The sequence below is a fragment of the Chelon labrosus genome (assembly GCF_963514085.1).
Source record: "Chelon labrosus genome assembly, chromosome: 13".
Taxonomy (NCBI): domain Eukaryota; kingdom Metazoa; phylum Chordata; class Actinopteri; order Mugiliformes; family Mugilidae; genus Chelon; species Chelon labrosus.
The window spans coordinates 16,973,102-16,986,248 of NC_140346.1; the positions used below are offsets into that span (position 1 = coordinate 16,973,102).

The 13,147-nt window shown below is 42.0% G+C and overlaps 1 protein-coding gene across 1 annotated transcript in view; it reads left to right on the forward strand.

The window, feature by feature from the left end:
* The first annotated feature begins 6,440 nt into the window (after positions 1-6,440).
* The window catches only part of dock10 (dedicator of cytokinesis 10), a 57,155-nt gene continuing 50,448 nt past the window's right edge, over positions 6,441-13,147 (forward strand). Inside the window, exon 1 of the mRNA XM_084559578.1 lies at positions 6,441-6,698. Within this exon, the coding sequence (XP_084415704.1) occupies positions 6,591-6,698 (108 nt within the window). The 5' untranslated portion in view covers positions 6,441-6,590. The remainder of the gene's footprint in view (positions 6,699-13,147) is intronic.

The following is a 13,147-nucleotide window of genomic DNA, read 5'->3' on the forward strand; positions in this document are numbered from 1 at the left end:
AATGACGGCTTCCACTGGGTGTCAGTGGTCAAGATAAATCTATGTGGGATTTGATATTTAACACTATGGTCGGATCAACCTCGGTCGGTTGGATGACGCCTTGTACTTGGATTGAACTAAAAGCTCATAAATGTTATGGACATATTTCAGATAAAGACCCAAAAATATTTTTGCCTGTCAATCCTCAGAGGTGCATTTATCTCCTCACAGGTGTTTAAATATAAGTGGATGTGCAAATAGCTTATTTTAGCCTATGTGATTTATAAAACAGTTTAAGTTTGGATGGAATTCTGCGTTGCTCATGTACATCAATCAGCAATATTATTAAAACCACCTGTCTAATATTGTGTAGGTCTCCCTTGTGCCTCCAAAACAGTTGATTCATCAGAGAATGGACATGGGACTTCTGATGGTGTCCTGGGTCCTACTGCTTAAGGGGAGGAGCCTCTGTGGATCAGGCTTGTTCCAGTGCATCCCACAGATACTCGGTTAGTTTGGTATCTAGTGAATTTGGAGGCCAGGTCAACACCTTGTGCTGTTTTTCATGTTTTTTTTTAGTTGTTCCTAAACGGTTTTTGTGTGTGTGCCTGTGTCAGGCTGCATCCTGCTGGTGATGGCTGCTGCCATCAAGGAGTGTCATTGCTATGGGGTGGTGGTGCCTGTCTGATCTAGTCTAGGTGGGTGGTACATGTCTAAGTAACATCCAAACAACTGCCAGGTCCAAAACCTTCTCAGCAGAACACTGTGTCTATGTGATTACTTCACCTGTCAGTAGTTTTAATGTTGTGGCTGTATTTCTCCATGGCATTATGATTGACTCTTTATTAGCCGATTCCTCCCTGGGGTACACATCAGCCACATGCATTTACTATTTACTGCATTTGGACTTGACTACTTTGCAAAGCTTATGGAAAAAACGTTTGTGTATATTGTGTAGACTTTCAAACCTCACAAGCTTTATAAATTTATTAAGATGCAAATGCTGGACAGGTCCTAATGTATGAGAGTTAAAGGTGAAATGACACATAAAGGAACAACTGATGTTGTATATGATCTACGGAGGGGAACCGAACGCCCAGTTCCAGTTGAGAGCCCGTTATAAATTGTCCACAATCCGTTGGAATCGTATGTCGCCAAGCAAGTCAGTTCCTTTTATCAAAGCTAGCGTGTCTCCCTGAGAGCTGCAGACTGTAAAACAATGGCAAACTCATACATCTACACTGCTCGAAAGTTGAAACAAGAAGTAATCATCATGGCCAAGGGGGAAGAAATTGACCAATGTGTGGCTCCATTTCACACAAATAATATATGGAAAATAATATATGGAAACAAATACTGCACAAATACTCTCTCATTCCCTCCATATTACATGATGAAAACATAGTGTTGCAATAGCTGGGTCTTCGACTATTACTAGGTTTTAGGCTACAGCCAGCACTGCTGATCCAACAGCTCACTGCCACACAGAAATCTGGTCAGGAGTCAATCATGTAATTTCTAAACAACAAATAATAATATGCAAGCAGTACACTGAAATAAGGTTCATCTGGATGGAAGACGCTAACCAAAACATGAGGTTTTTATGTTGAAGCACCTCCAGGAATCGTCTCTTGAACTCATCACAGACTGCTTTGTGGTTTTTGCCTTTTAGAAAGGGTTTGGCTCAGGTTCACATCTACTGACTTAGCTGACATGCTAAGAATAAAAATAAATAAAAATGATCTAACAGCACCTCTACACTGGATTTTCCCAATGACTTTCACACATCTTTCACAGTTGGAGACCCATACCGTATGTTCATAACTGTCCATGTGGTATTTGCATATTTGCTTTTTCTTTTTCATTTTTTATCCCTTTTACAGCTACGTCTTAATATCACTACGCGTCTCGCCGCATGAAAGTCTCTCTCTGTGGCTGTATATCCACCGTCAGCTTGTCCACTCCTGGCAAAAGCTCTCATTTCCCATACTTTCTCAATCTTACGCAAGTCCAGTCACTTACTCTATATCCACAGCTTTTAAAGAATCTCTCAAATACGAAGCAGCACACATCACACACTATTCTTCTCTGTCTCTCCCACAGGAATATGCAACTGCAGGTGGACATAAACGCTTTCTGTGCAAGCTTGTGAAAGAGGAAATTAGAATTAGACACTTGGGCAAAGCCTGGCCTGTAGCAATCCGATCCGGCTGCTCTCCCTAAAGGCTTTGAATGGTCTCTTTCTTTCCCGTGTCCTCAAGATAGTCTTGAATTGAGCAACCTGTGGATGCTGGGGAGTGCTATCTTGTTATTAAATCTGAGGACTTGAGAAGAAATATGGGCTGCTTAAAGTTGCGCTATGTCCAACTGCTGTCCGAGGAGATCCAGCATTTCACCAATCCTCTTCACCCCATTTTATTTTTATTTTTTTCTGTCTTGGCTGCTCTATTCTCTCTTTTCCATATCCTGCATTTCACTTATACCTCTCACTTAACCTTAACTGTCAGCCATACAGGGCTGGGATTAGGTAGGACTCACAGGGCATTTATGACTGTCTGGCTAATGCATTATGAGATTAATATATCATTTATGAGTACTCCTGCACTTATTTCTTGACTGCTTTACTTGTCTTCTTCATTTCAGATACTTCACACAGCACTGTCATTATTCCCCCTTCTATATCAGGCCTTCCTCATCTGGCTTGGCTGCCTCCATCTGCATCTCTGAGATGAAACTGAAATTCTGTCAGACCGCAAGATTTTGTGAAGTGGCCAAATGGAATTGGAAATTTTCACTGCAACTTTATTAGTCGAACCCAAGAGACGACCTCCAAAGGTGAAATATAAAGCCAGGACACAATTGTTAAAAACTTGCACATTATCAAATGGCCGCCTGAGTCATGCCCCTTGATGTCCACGTTAAAATCCCTAAGAAATATCTATTAATATTTACAGCATATTTAATATTCAAGCATATTTACAGTGTGGTAGAACAATGGGTTTGATCTCTATAGCTAATAACCACAAAGGCATTAAATTAACTGAAGTTTCCTTAATCTTTGTTTACAGTGAGTGGTTACACAAGCGGTTAAATAGTGTACATATAACAGGCTGAAATTAGGTCGAAGGCTGTGTTTATGACTTGAAATGTACCAAGGTTTGAAAGCTTATTACTTCCACTTATTCAATTTCCTACACTACTGAGATATGCATCTCTGTAAACCGAGTAATACTCCAGTACCCAACAGCGCAAGACATTGTATTCTCTGAGGCCTAGATTCAACGGAGCATATTTGTTGTCCATTTATGATAGATCACGATGTCGAGACTGAGCAGGCTATTGGGTTAAGCTACAGCCATTAGTGGAGCTATTTTGGTTATATATGCTGACTTGAGTAGTTAGACTGAGGCCATTATGGGTTCTAAATACACCAGTACAGAATAAGCACCATGGAAAAACTTTTATGATCTAGTCAGAAATATGAGGCACTCTATCGCTCAAACATTATAATGCATTTGATTAAATTTTACCTCATTATTCAAAATTAAAATGTAACTCTCTGGAGGAGTTAATAGCAACATTTTAAATAATTATGCATTATATAATTTAGGCCAGTATTTCAATATCTGTACAGATAGTTAATTGAGGATTTGCTGGGCGCAGGGGGACAAGATTCATGGTGTGATACTGCCACCTAGAGGTCACCTTTGGTACACGGAATTCATATTCCCAAAGTCACATTCATGTCTTGAAATGCATGATATTACACACTACAGATCTTTAGATTTAATTACTGGAGAAGGAACAGCAGTCGCTACACGATAACTTGTCTCACGGTATTTTCACTGTTCGTTCACTGTTAATAATAATTATATAATTTGGCACTATGGGGATGACAGGTCAGAGTTAGGACTCAAGTTGGGCAGACATCTTAAAACATCAGGGCACCTGGGTTATGTAATATGTTAAACTTAAGCCACCAACCAGAGATCAAATTTCATACATTAAATTTACATTTTGCAATAACTTTAAACTCAGACAACTCATTCAGGCTATAAAATGTACAGTTATTTACTCAACACTAATAACCATTAGTTTGACACTACAGGTAAGTAAACGCTACATGCTATACGTGGCATATAATGGCATATTAGGCCTCTGAGCTCAAGGGCCCAGGCTTTGGAGTTACTGAAAACCACATGAAGGGATGGCTCAATGCTTGAAGGGGCCAACTTTAAAGCTGAACACTCATTTGAATTGCTCTGAAACCACGTCAACAGGTCCTCTTACGAAATAAACTCGGGCAGTGTGTCGTTTAAACAAACAAGGTAAGGAATTCAGATCAATTATACTGAAAACAGACCAATAATACCAGAAAAACATGTCATATATCACAAGATATACGACTTGTGCATGTTTATCAACCTAGCATATAAAAACATACTGAATACTGAGCAATAAAACATTTATCATCACACCAACAACAATCAATCCTTAAATATATGGATTCTTGGTCTGAAAGTACACAGCACAAGTGGGGCCATCCGAATTAATCAGAGGCCTACAGCTACTTTCTGTGTTTCAGTGTCCTGATACACAATACATTAATACTAAAAGCACCTTAAGTAATTAGTATACTGGAAAGAGTTGACAAAAAAACAATGCTGACTCACCTCATTTTAAGTAGGCTATCCATGTTATATCCAGTTGAATCTGTGGCTGTGAAGGCCGTTTTGCTGGATTGTTTGTTTGTTGGCAGCTCCTTTAACATCACTGCAAGCTAATTACTTTCGCAGTACAGCTAATGCCACTAGCAACACCTGACTTAACTGACCTAACTTACATTAAGGTTAGCTAACTCTCTTGCTGTTGTCTGTTTTAGGTTAGCTTAAATTCTGTAGTTAACTTTCTTTTATTTTTTATTCCAGAGTACCACGGCTTTTATAGCTCACTGCAGATGTTTGTTTCGTGCTAAATGGTCCATCCACAGTTTCATAATGCCATGAAAGTGACCATATCATTGTATATTTATAACAAATGTCCTTGTTTCCCTCCATTACACTCACGTGATGGCGTAGACACTGTATTACCAACTTTGACCACACAGACTGACTGACCTGTACCTACCATTATCTACCAGAGGGGCGCTGTTTCTCACATCTGAAGGAAGTTCATGAAAAATGGGGAAGAGACATTAGAGGAAGTCGCAGCAACAATAAAATACCAAATCAAAAAACAGTTTTTTTTTTTGTTTTGTTTTTTTGTAGTTGCTTTTTTGAGAAACATACTTTATTAAAATAACATGTCTAGTATTAAATAGTGAGAGAAAGCTCACTCAGACAATTTATTCTGAAGAGCACTACAACATTATTTGTACTTTAGTGTATCTAGGCAGCACAAATAATAATAATATTAATAAAAATGGTCTTTATTTATGTACGAAGAAATTCACATTCGCCTCCATATCTCTGAAAATAAATCTAAAACGTTATTCCTAACTGGAAAACTTTGGATTAGTATGGTTAACCCACGTTTCACATTTCCCCAAACATCTCAAAACTGCAGTTCTGCTTATGAACACAAGAGGGAGGCAAACAATAATGCATGGAAAAGGGGGGAGTTTCAGACACGAGTGGCTGCAGTTTGGCCACAGGCTTTTATGGAAGAATTACTAAATTAAGACAGATGATCAGATTATGAATCATATTATTATGTATAGTTGCTATCACAGAGAAGCAGAAATAGCATTTTAATTCTTTCCTGTAAATGATAGGCTGTAGTTTTAAAAAAGTCAACTCTATCCATCTTACATCGTGTACTGTCCTCTCTGGCAGGAATATTAATCCTTTATTTACGAGCCAGCTACAATTATAAATTAAAAAGGCTTCTTTGATGCTAGGGGAGTATTTCAGAATTTCTTGTGTGTCCTGCCGCCAGGTGTCGCTGTTGGCCTGTGATGTCTCCCATATCTTGTAACCTCTACTGTAAATGCTGCTCCATCCTTCCTTGGTCGTGACTGGACTGCTGATGAGTAGCTGGCATTTCAAAGCTGTTCGTGAGATGCATGATGTATACAGTAGACTAAAACCACCCTGGTCAGATCAAGTTTAGCACAGGCTGTGTTAGGATGAATTTTGAATAAATGCGGATACTGCTCATAGGCTACACCAGATCGCTCTCAGCAGTGTATAAAATGCATCTTAAAAAAATGGATTTTGAATGTGGCTTGATGAGAGGGGAATTCATATGCAGCACTGTGAAAATGATCAGCTTCTTTTGACACGTCAAGTCAAGCAAACAGACGAGAGGAGAATTAAACTGGGATTGATGTCTGGCCTTCAAAATAAAAGCGCCACTCTTGCTCACAGACCCCCTTCACGCTGCGTCGCAGAAAGGTGTTTTAATTTGAAAACGCCACCAGAAGAACTTGACGTCAATTTGTGCGCGCAGGCACACTGCGCGTGTGTGGACCGACCGTGTGTGAAACGTGTGTGTGTATGTGTGTGTAAACACATCTCGGCAGGCTCATGTTAGGAGCGAGGGCCAGGAACTGACTACTGCAGCAGAGATTGCGAGGCTGAACTGCGCTCGGAGACCGCTCAGATGAGGAGATGGCAGCCGAATCGACCCGGAGATTCACCAAGAACCTGCTGAAACCGGGGACCGCGGCGGAGATACGGCAGACGGCGTGCAACGCAGTCAGACACTCCGCAGTGACGGTGAGTACACCCGTGTGGACTGTAAAAAAAAATAAAAAAAATATATATGGTGGTAGTGAAAAAACGTATTACCACCTGTCGGCCCAACGTTTTTCACTGCTCCGAGCTTCTAAACACCCAAAGCCTTAAATCTGAATGAGATTTAGTATCATCTGCGTTCCAGCTTCTATCAGACACACCGCACCACTGCACCGTAGCTGGAGCAGACCCGGCATTGGCATTCATGTTGCATCTTTCTTTGCGGTGGAGGAGCAGTGCAGCAATGCTGTTCAGCTCCTGTCCATTGATCCTGCAGTGGGAACAATTCAATACGTTTAATCGGATAAATGTAAGTAGGTGCAGGGATCGACGCATTTGATTCCATCCAAGGTATCAGTGACCCGTTTATTGGCTGGTAATGTGGCTATAAAGTGGTATAGCCTATCGTACTCTCCCGTGGTTTGGAGTTTATTTCAGTGTGTCCGGATAAGTGAATGAAATGCTGTAAACAGGGACTCGGTTGTAGGAGAGTGGGATGCGGCATGACACAGACAGCGGTTTACATCTGCCGAGCTGTGCTCAGAAACACCAGGGAAGATGGAGGGGCATATAAAAGAGAAAAGAAGGAGACTGATTCGTAAATCAGCCATGGTAGATTTACGACTAATTATATCGTCCGGCTATTTTAATATCGCGAAATGCGAAAGATGCTCGAGTGGGTGTGTCACGCCTTATGATGAGAGGCTCCGCTTGACAGATTCTGGGAGGAGGGGTAATCCAGGTTAGAGGGGGAAAAAAAAAAGAGGCATAGACACTCAAGTACGCGCACAAACACGCTAGAAGAGGAGGAGGATTTGTGTTTTTATAATGTCCTTTTTATTCATCTGGCAGGGGGGCAAATACCCTTTTGCGCGCACGCGCCTTTACGCACGGATGTGTCCATTCTGTAGAGATTAGCATAGAGAAAGGTCACTCCACTCCAGCCTCTTTGCTGCTACTCCACATCCTCTTCACTCCGGTGTTAGTATGTCAGTGGGACACACACAGGACGCAGCGTATAGTGAGAATTGATCGGTTTAAAGAGGGAAAATGGAATATTTCATGGAAGACGACAGGATTAGAGTAATATAACAGACTCACAATGACTGAAACCTGGACATTTCAGTGTGCTCACTAGAAGATAGCGATTTACTTTGAGCAGCTGGATGTTATTGTGTGGTTTTAAAGCAAAGAAATGAAAGAGAACGATATATATGGTTTTCTAACAAGAGACTGATTCAGAGCCTGTTTGAGATGCCTTACGTTCCACCACTATCATCTCATCATATTTTACTTTACTAAACAGGAACATAACCTTGGTTTTGTTATTAAGTAAGTCAGGTTATTTATATCCTTCATTAAATCTTTCACCGATGTGTGGCCTGAAGCTGTGTCTTTGCCCGACAGCCCACACAGACACAACACACCACCTGTAGAGTTTTTCATTTTTTTTTCTTTTCTTTCCTCCTGTTGGCTTGGTTACTGCTTGGCTGTACAGAACGCAGCCATTGTTACAATTATTGATAACCTGTGCTTTGCCTGAAGTGAACATTTCTTCTAAGGATGTGTAGGTGAGGAACGTGTGTCAGAAAATTCTTGCGAATCCTGTTTCCTGCAAAGGTTATTCTGATTTTGATGACGTATTGTGGCAGATGCATACAAATGCACGGTGGAAATGACATTGGTGCAAAATTCGAGTACAATTCCAATTTGGTCTTAATATTAGTATTCCTGCCCATTAATTAGAAGCATTGTACAGAATGGCCTAATATATTGAGACAAAATAGCATGAATATATCAAAGTAAACAGTATTGCACAACATTATGTGGAATTTACCCAAAACACCCAACAGATGTTTGGGCGTTTGTTTGAGGTTTTATTTACTTAAAGTGTGAACTGAACTGGAAACTGTGACTAATGTTCTGTTTGACACCCGTATGTGCAAGAAATGTCAGCTTTTCATTTTTTCTTTGTCATCTTCCAGTGCGGCTGACTTTTTAGACGCAATTCTTCGAGACAACAAAGATGGAAATGTGTTTATAGAATGCAGAAATGTGGGGAGGGGGAGCTGCACAAGAAGCATGTGTGTGCAGGTATAACACTGATGGGCGTAGTGGGTGTCTAAATGTCCCTAGGTGTTGCGTTGACGTTTTTTGTGAGTGTGTTAATGCGTTGCCTTTGTTGGCGAAAGAAACCAGGTCAGCAGAATCAGGCCCTATGGCATAACATTCAATGGAGCGTAAGCTGTTCTCTCTTTCAGTGACCCCTCTCTCCTTTTTTCATAGTAGCTAGTTTCATTCATTTAATTCCACCCCCTCTTCCCTGACTCCCCTCACATCTCTCCATGCCTTCGCTGTTTCTTCTATATCTGAGCTGCTCCTGACACCGTTTTCCTGTGTGCGTCTCACTGTCCCACTGCTCTGCATGGGTCCCCAGTCAGTCAGGTTAGATCGGTTTCTGAAGTGTGTGCGCGTGTGTTTGCGTGTGTGTGTATTTGTGAGTGTGTAGCATACATGATACCTGCTTAATCCCCCTGGTGCACTCTGCATTTTCCTCTGATGAGCTGCTCTGTGAAAGCAATCACTGCTCTCTGACTACTTCAGTGTTCCTCAGAGCGGTCAGCCCACCCATCCCCAAATATGCAGGGAGCGTGGAAGACCACATAGATACAAGATGGAAGGATGTAATGATGGTTGAGTTCTGGTTTAAAAAATGGTAGATTTTATGGGAGAGCTGCATTACGTCTGCCCTGGGCACTGCCTCACATGAATAATATGTAAGATCCTGTATGTTTAATATATAAGATTATTAATACACATTCCCGGAGTGCAGTATTTAAAAGATGTCACTGGTAAAATTCAGGATTTTTGACCATCCTCTGCTATTTTTTGCTTTGCCACTGAGAGTGTTTATTATGCCTCTCAGCAAAAAGTGAGCAGCACGGCAGTGTAGACACAAGTGTCATTCTTGTTGTGACTCTGGCGCCCTGCTGGGATGAACCACATGTCGTACCATGCCTCCAGGATGCCAGCCACACTAACCACGCAGCCAGAGATTGGGGCCAACATTCTCACCCTGGCATCTCACTGCAGCTCAGAGTTTATTTGCCCAGTAGCCCAGGGTTGCTCGTGTGCGCGCTCGCCCCCACACTTCACGCCATATGCATCCCCATGCCTTTCAATGTGGCGTCCAGTTTTTGGTGTTATGTCACCATGGTCCTGTCTTTCCCTTGGCAGATAGGGCCACTCCTTGTATTTGGCATCTTTGGTGCCCTTATGGTACCACAAGCTTCAAACCTGATGGCACATCTGCTATTTTTGGTGCCTAGTTCGAGTCTCTGGGCATTTTCTGAGAATTTTCCATTGTGCTACTAACTAGTGTCCTCTGTTGTCAAGTCATAGAGATGACACTGTAACCCTAACGCATCCTAACAATGTGTTTGTTTTTCAGATATAGATTACTAACTACAAATCATGATACAAAGCTGCTGTTTGTAGTTTACCATGGATATTTCAAGCATGTTTCATGTCTCTGCCACTGATTTATTGTCCATGCCTGAAACCAACAATTGACACAACAACGTCACGTCCTAAAAAGGAATATGCCACTTTAGCTTAGCTTGAAAAGGCAGAACGTAGTTAAAGATCCAAGAAAACTGTCATTTACACCGACCACGCTATGACACTATGACCACTTCCTAATATTGTGTAGGTCTCCTTTGTGCCTCCAAAACAAAACTCATCAGAGAATAGACGTGGGCCTTCTGAGGGTGTCCTGTGGTGTCTGGTAACATAATGTTGTTAGTATGGGTCATTGGGTCCTGTGGGTTGAGGGGAGGGGCCTCTGAGGATCAGGCTTGTTCCAGTGCATCCCGCAGATACATGATCAGTTTGGGATCTAGGGAATTTGGAGGCCAGGTCAACACCTTGTGCTGTTTTTCATGTTTTTTGAGTTGTTCCTAAATTGTTTTTGTGTGTGTGCCTGTGTCAGGCTGCATCCTGCTGGGGATGGCTGCTGCCATCAAGGAGCATCATTGCTATGGGGTGGGGGTGCCTGGTCTGGTCTAGGTGGGTGGTACATGTCTAAGTAACATCCACACAGAGGCTAGGTGCAAAGGTTTCCCAGCAGAACATTGTATTGTCACAAGCTGGTCAATGTTATTCACTTCACTTCACTTCTAATGTTGTGACTGATCTGTGTAAATATCAATCAAAAAGGTATTTTATTTTTTCACCTGCTCTCTAAACTGCTTCCATTCTTTTACAATAACCGTATCTAAGGAATGAACAGGTGCTGATTGATAAATAATATCTTTATCATCCCTGCCAACGAGTAATGCTTCCTTGCAGCCATTGTTACCCATGCCATGGAAATACACTTGGCAAGCAAACATTTGAAATATCAAAGGGAGCCCTGAACATGGGGTGCCATGCATTCACACGTTTTGACTAATCGAGCGAAGCCCCAGCTAGCCTTAGATTAACTGGCGTGCCGAGGTTAGCCAGCACAATTGCTGAACAAAGGCGAGAAGAGCGTGGAAAATATGTGCACACTTCACTACTGGCTTATTTGTGTCGTCATCGTAACGTCGAACAATGTTATCATTCACTGCAGTTTTTTCTCATATGCTGCAGGACTTGTGTGAGTCACTCTAAAAACTTGTGCTTTGGAAATTATCTGACTGTGTTATAAAATACTATGTGCTGTTTAGATGTATTACACTTAAAGGGCTTGCACATATGGTATGGTGGCCCTGGGCCAATGTGGTTCACCTCCATGCTTATACTGTATGTGCATTTCTGTTATTCTAATCTAAACACCAGAAAGAAGGCCACGCTTTGGTTAAAGTTCAAGTCTATTTCCTTCCTGTAGGTTTACGTTTTTTTCTACACGACCCCGAATCTTGCACTGAACGTTCTGAAATATTAAAAAAGGTGTTCATATTTCATCAACCTCCATTTAGCCTGCCTTTTTCTTTTTCGCTCACTCTTCCAGCCTTGCCTCTCCAGTCATCATCATCTCACTCTATGTTGTGCACAGGTATAATTTCCTTTCCCGGGAAATTGAACCGTTTTTAGCACATCTCATTATATAAGTTTAATTTTCTCTTTTTTAAAATTATTATTATTTTTTTTAATCTTCATACTGACCAGCTTTCATTTCTGAGGCTTCTGTGTGGCTTACCAGTCGCGCCCTGTGTGTCCACGCGTCACGTCTGCCTGTCTGCTACTAAAATGTGTGTCAGACGGCGTGCAGCGCTCGTTTGTTGGTGGGGGGCCCCTCTGGGTGGACGTGTCCCAGCGAGACATTGTGGGTGTGTGTAGTCATTGTGGGACACGCTGTCACTGTGGCTCCGCTTTCTCGTCATGGCGATTCATGACGACTGCCTGGGGGTGCATTGTGTGTGACTGCTGACCTGCCTTTTTGTGCATGCATGGTTGCCTTGTATCTCTCTGTGTGCACTTGTGGGGACTCAAGGCAACCAACCAACGTCTTAGGCTCTATAAAAAAATCTTGCATGCATGCATATGACTCAGCTTTAGATGCCTGTCAGAATGGGTTTATCTCAGTCCGACCACAGCTACAGCCACAGGCAACACCGGCTAATATGTGCGTCTCATGTCTGTTAGTCAAACTGATAGTGCCGAAAATCAATGGTCCCAGAGGAAAGAAGCCGTTTAGATTACCAGTAATTACTCTCCTACTGCCGTGTTTCTGTTGCCACGGTAACAGATAAAGGTCAATTAGGATGGAATTCTAACAGGAAGCACTCGTTTTGGCTCCTTGCATACCGTTATCATTACTTTTTTTCTCCTTCCTTTGCGGTATATCTCACTTTGTCTCGTCTGTCACTGCTCCTCTGTTCCCACGCTCTCTCATCTATGTCTTCCAAGGTATCCCATTAATTAATTTGTGTCGCCGCTCCCTACACACGAGACGTATTCTTTTAACTGTGTTCGACTATGGCCCATCTCCTCCTATGACTTTCTGAAAACCTACTCCATCTTTTATCACTCTGCGCGCCTCATTCAATTATATATCTGTTGTTTTTTTTTTTCTTCTTCTTTTATCCTAAAGCTATTACTTAAAAATTAGCATTTCTGCCTTTTCATTACATCTGGACCCAGAAAGGTAGGACAGGAACAGGACTGGAATCACGCCTATAATTAGGTCAGACATCACCAGTCTTATCACTTTAGAGAAGAGGGGAAAACCAGAGAGAGGACGAGGGAGGGTGGGTGAGAGGAAGAAGACAGATTCCCTATTTGTTATGCCTCCCAGAGGAGTTTGCCGACTGCACTGCAGACAACTTTCTGACTTTTCTAACCACTCCTGCACGGCTTTGCAGGCGTGCTGTACATGTGTGTAATCATAGATTTAGTTATTGTGTCGTAGCATTGGCAGGCCCTTGGAGTTTGCACGCAATGTG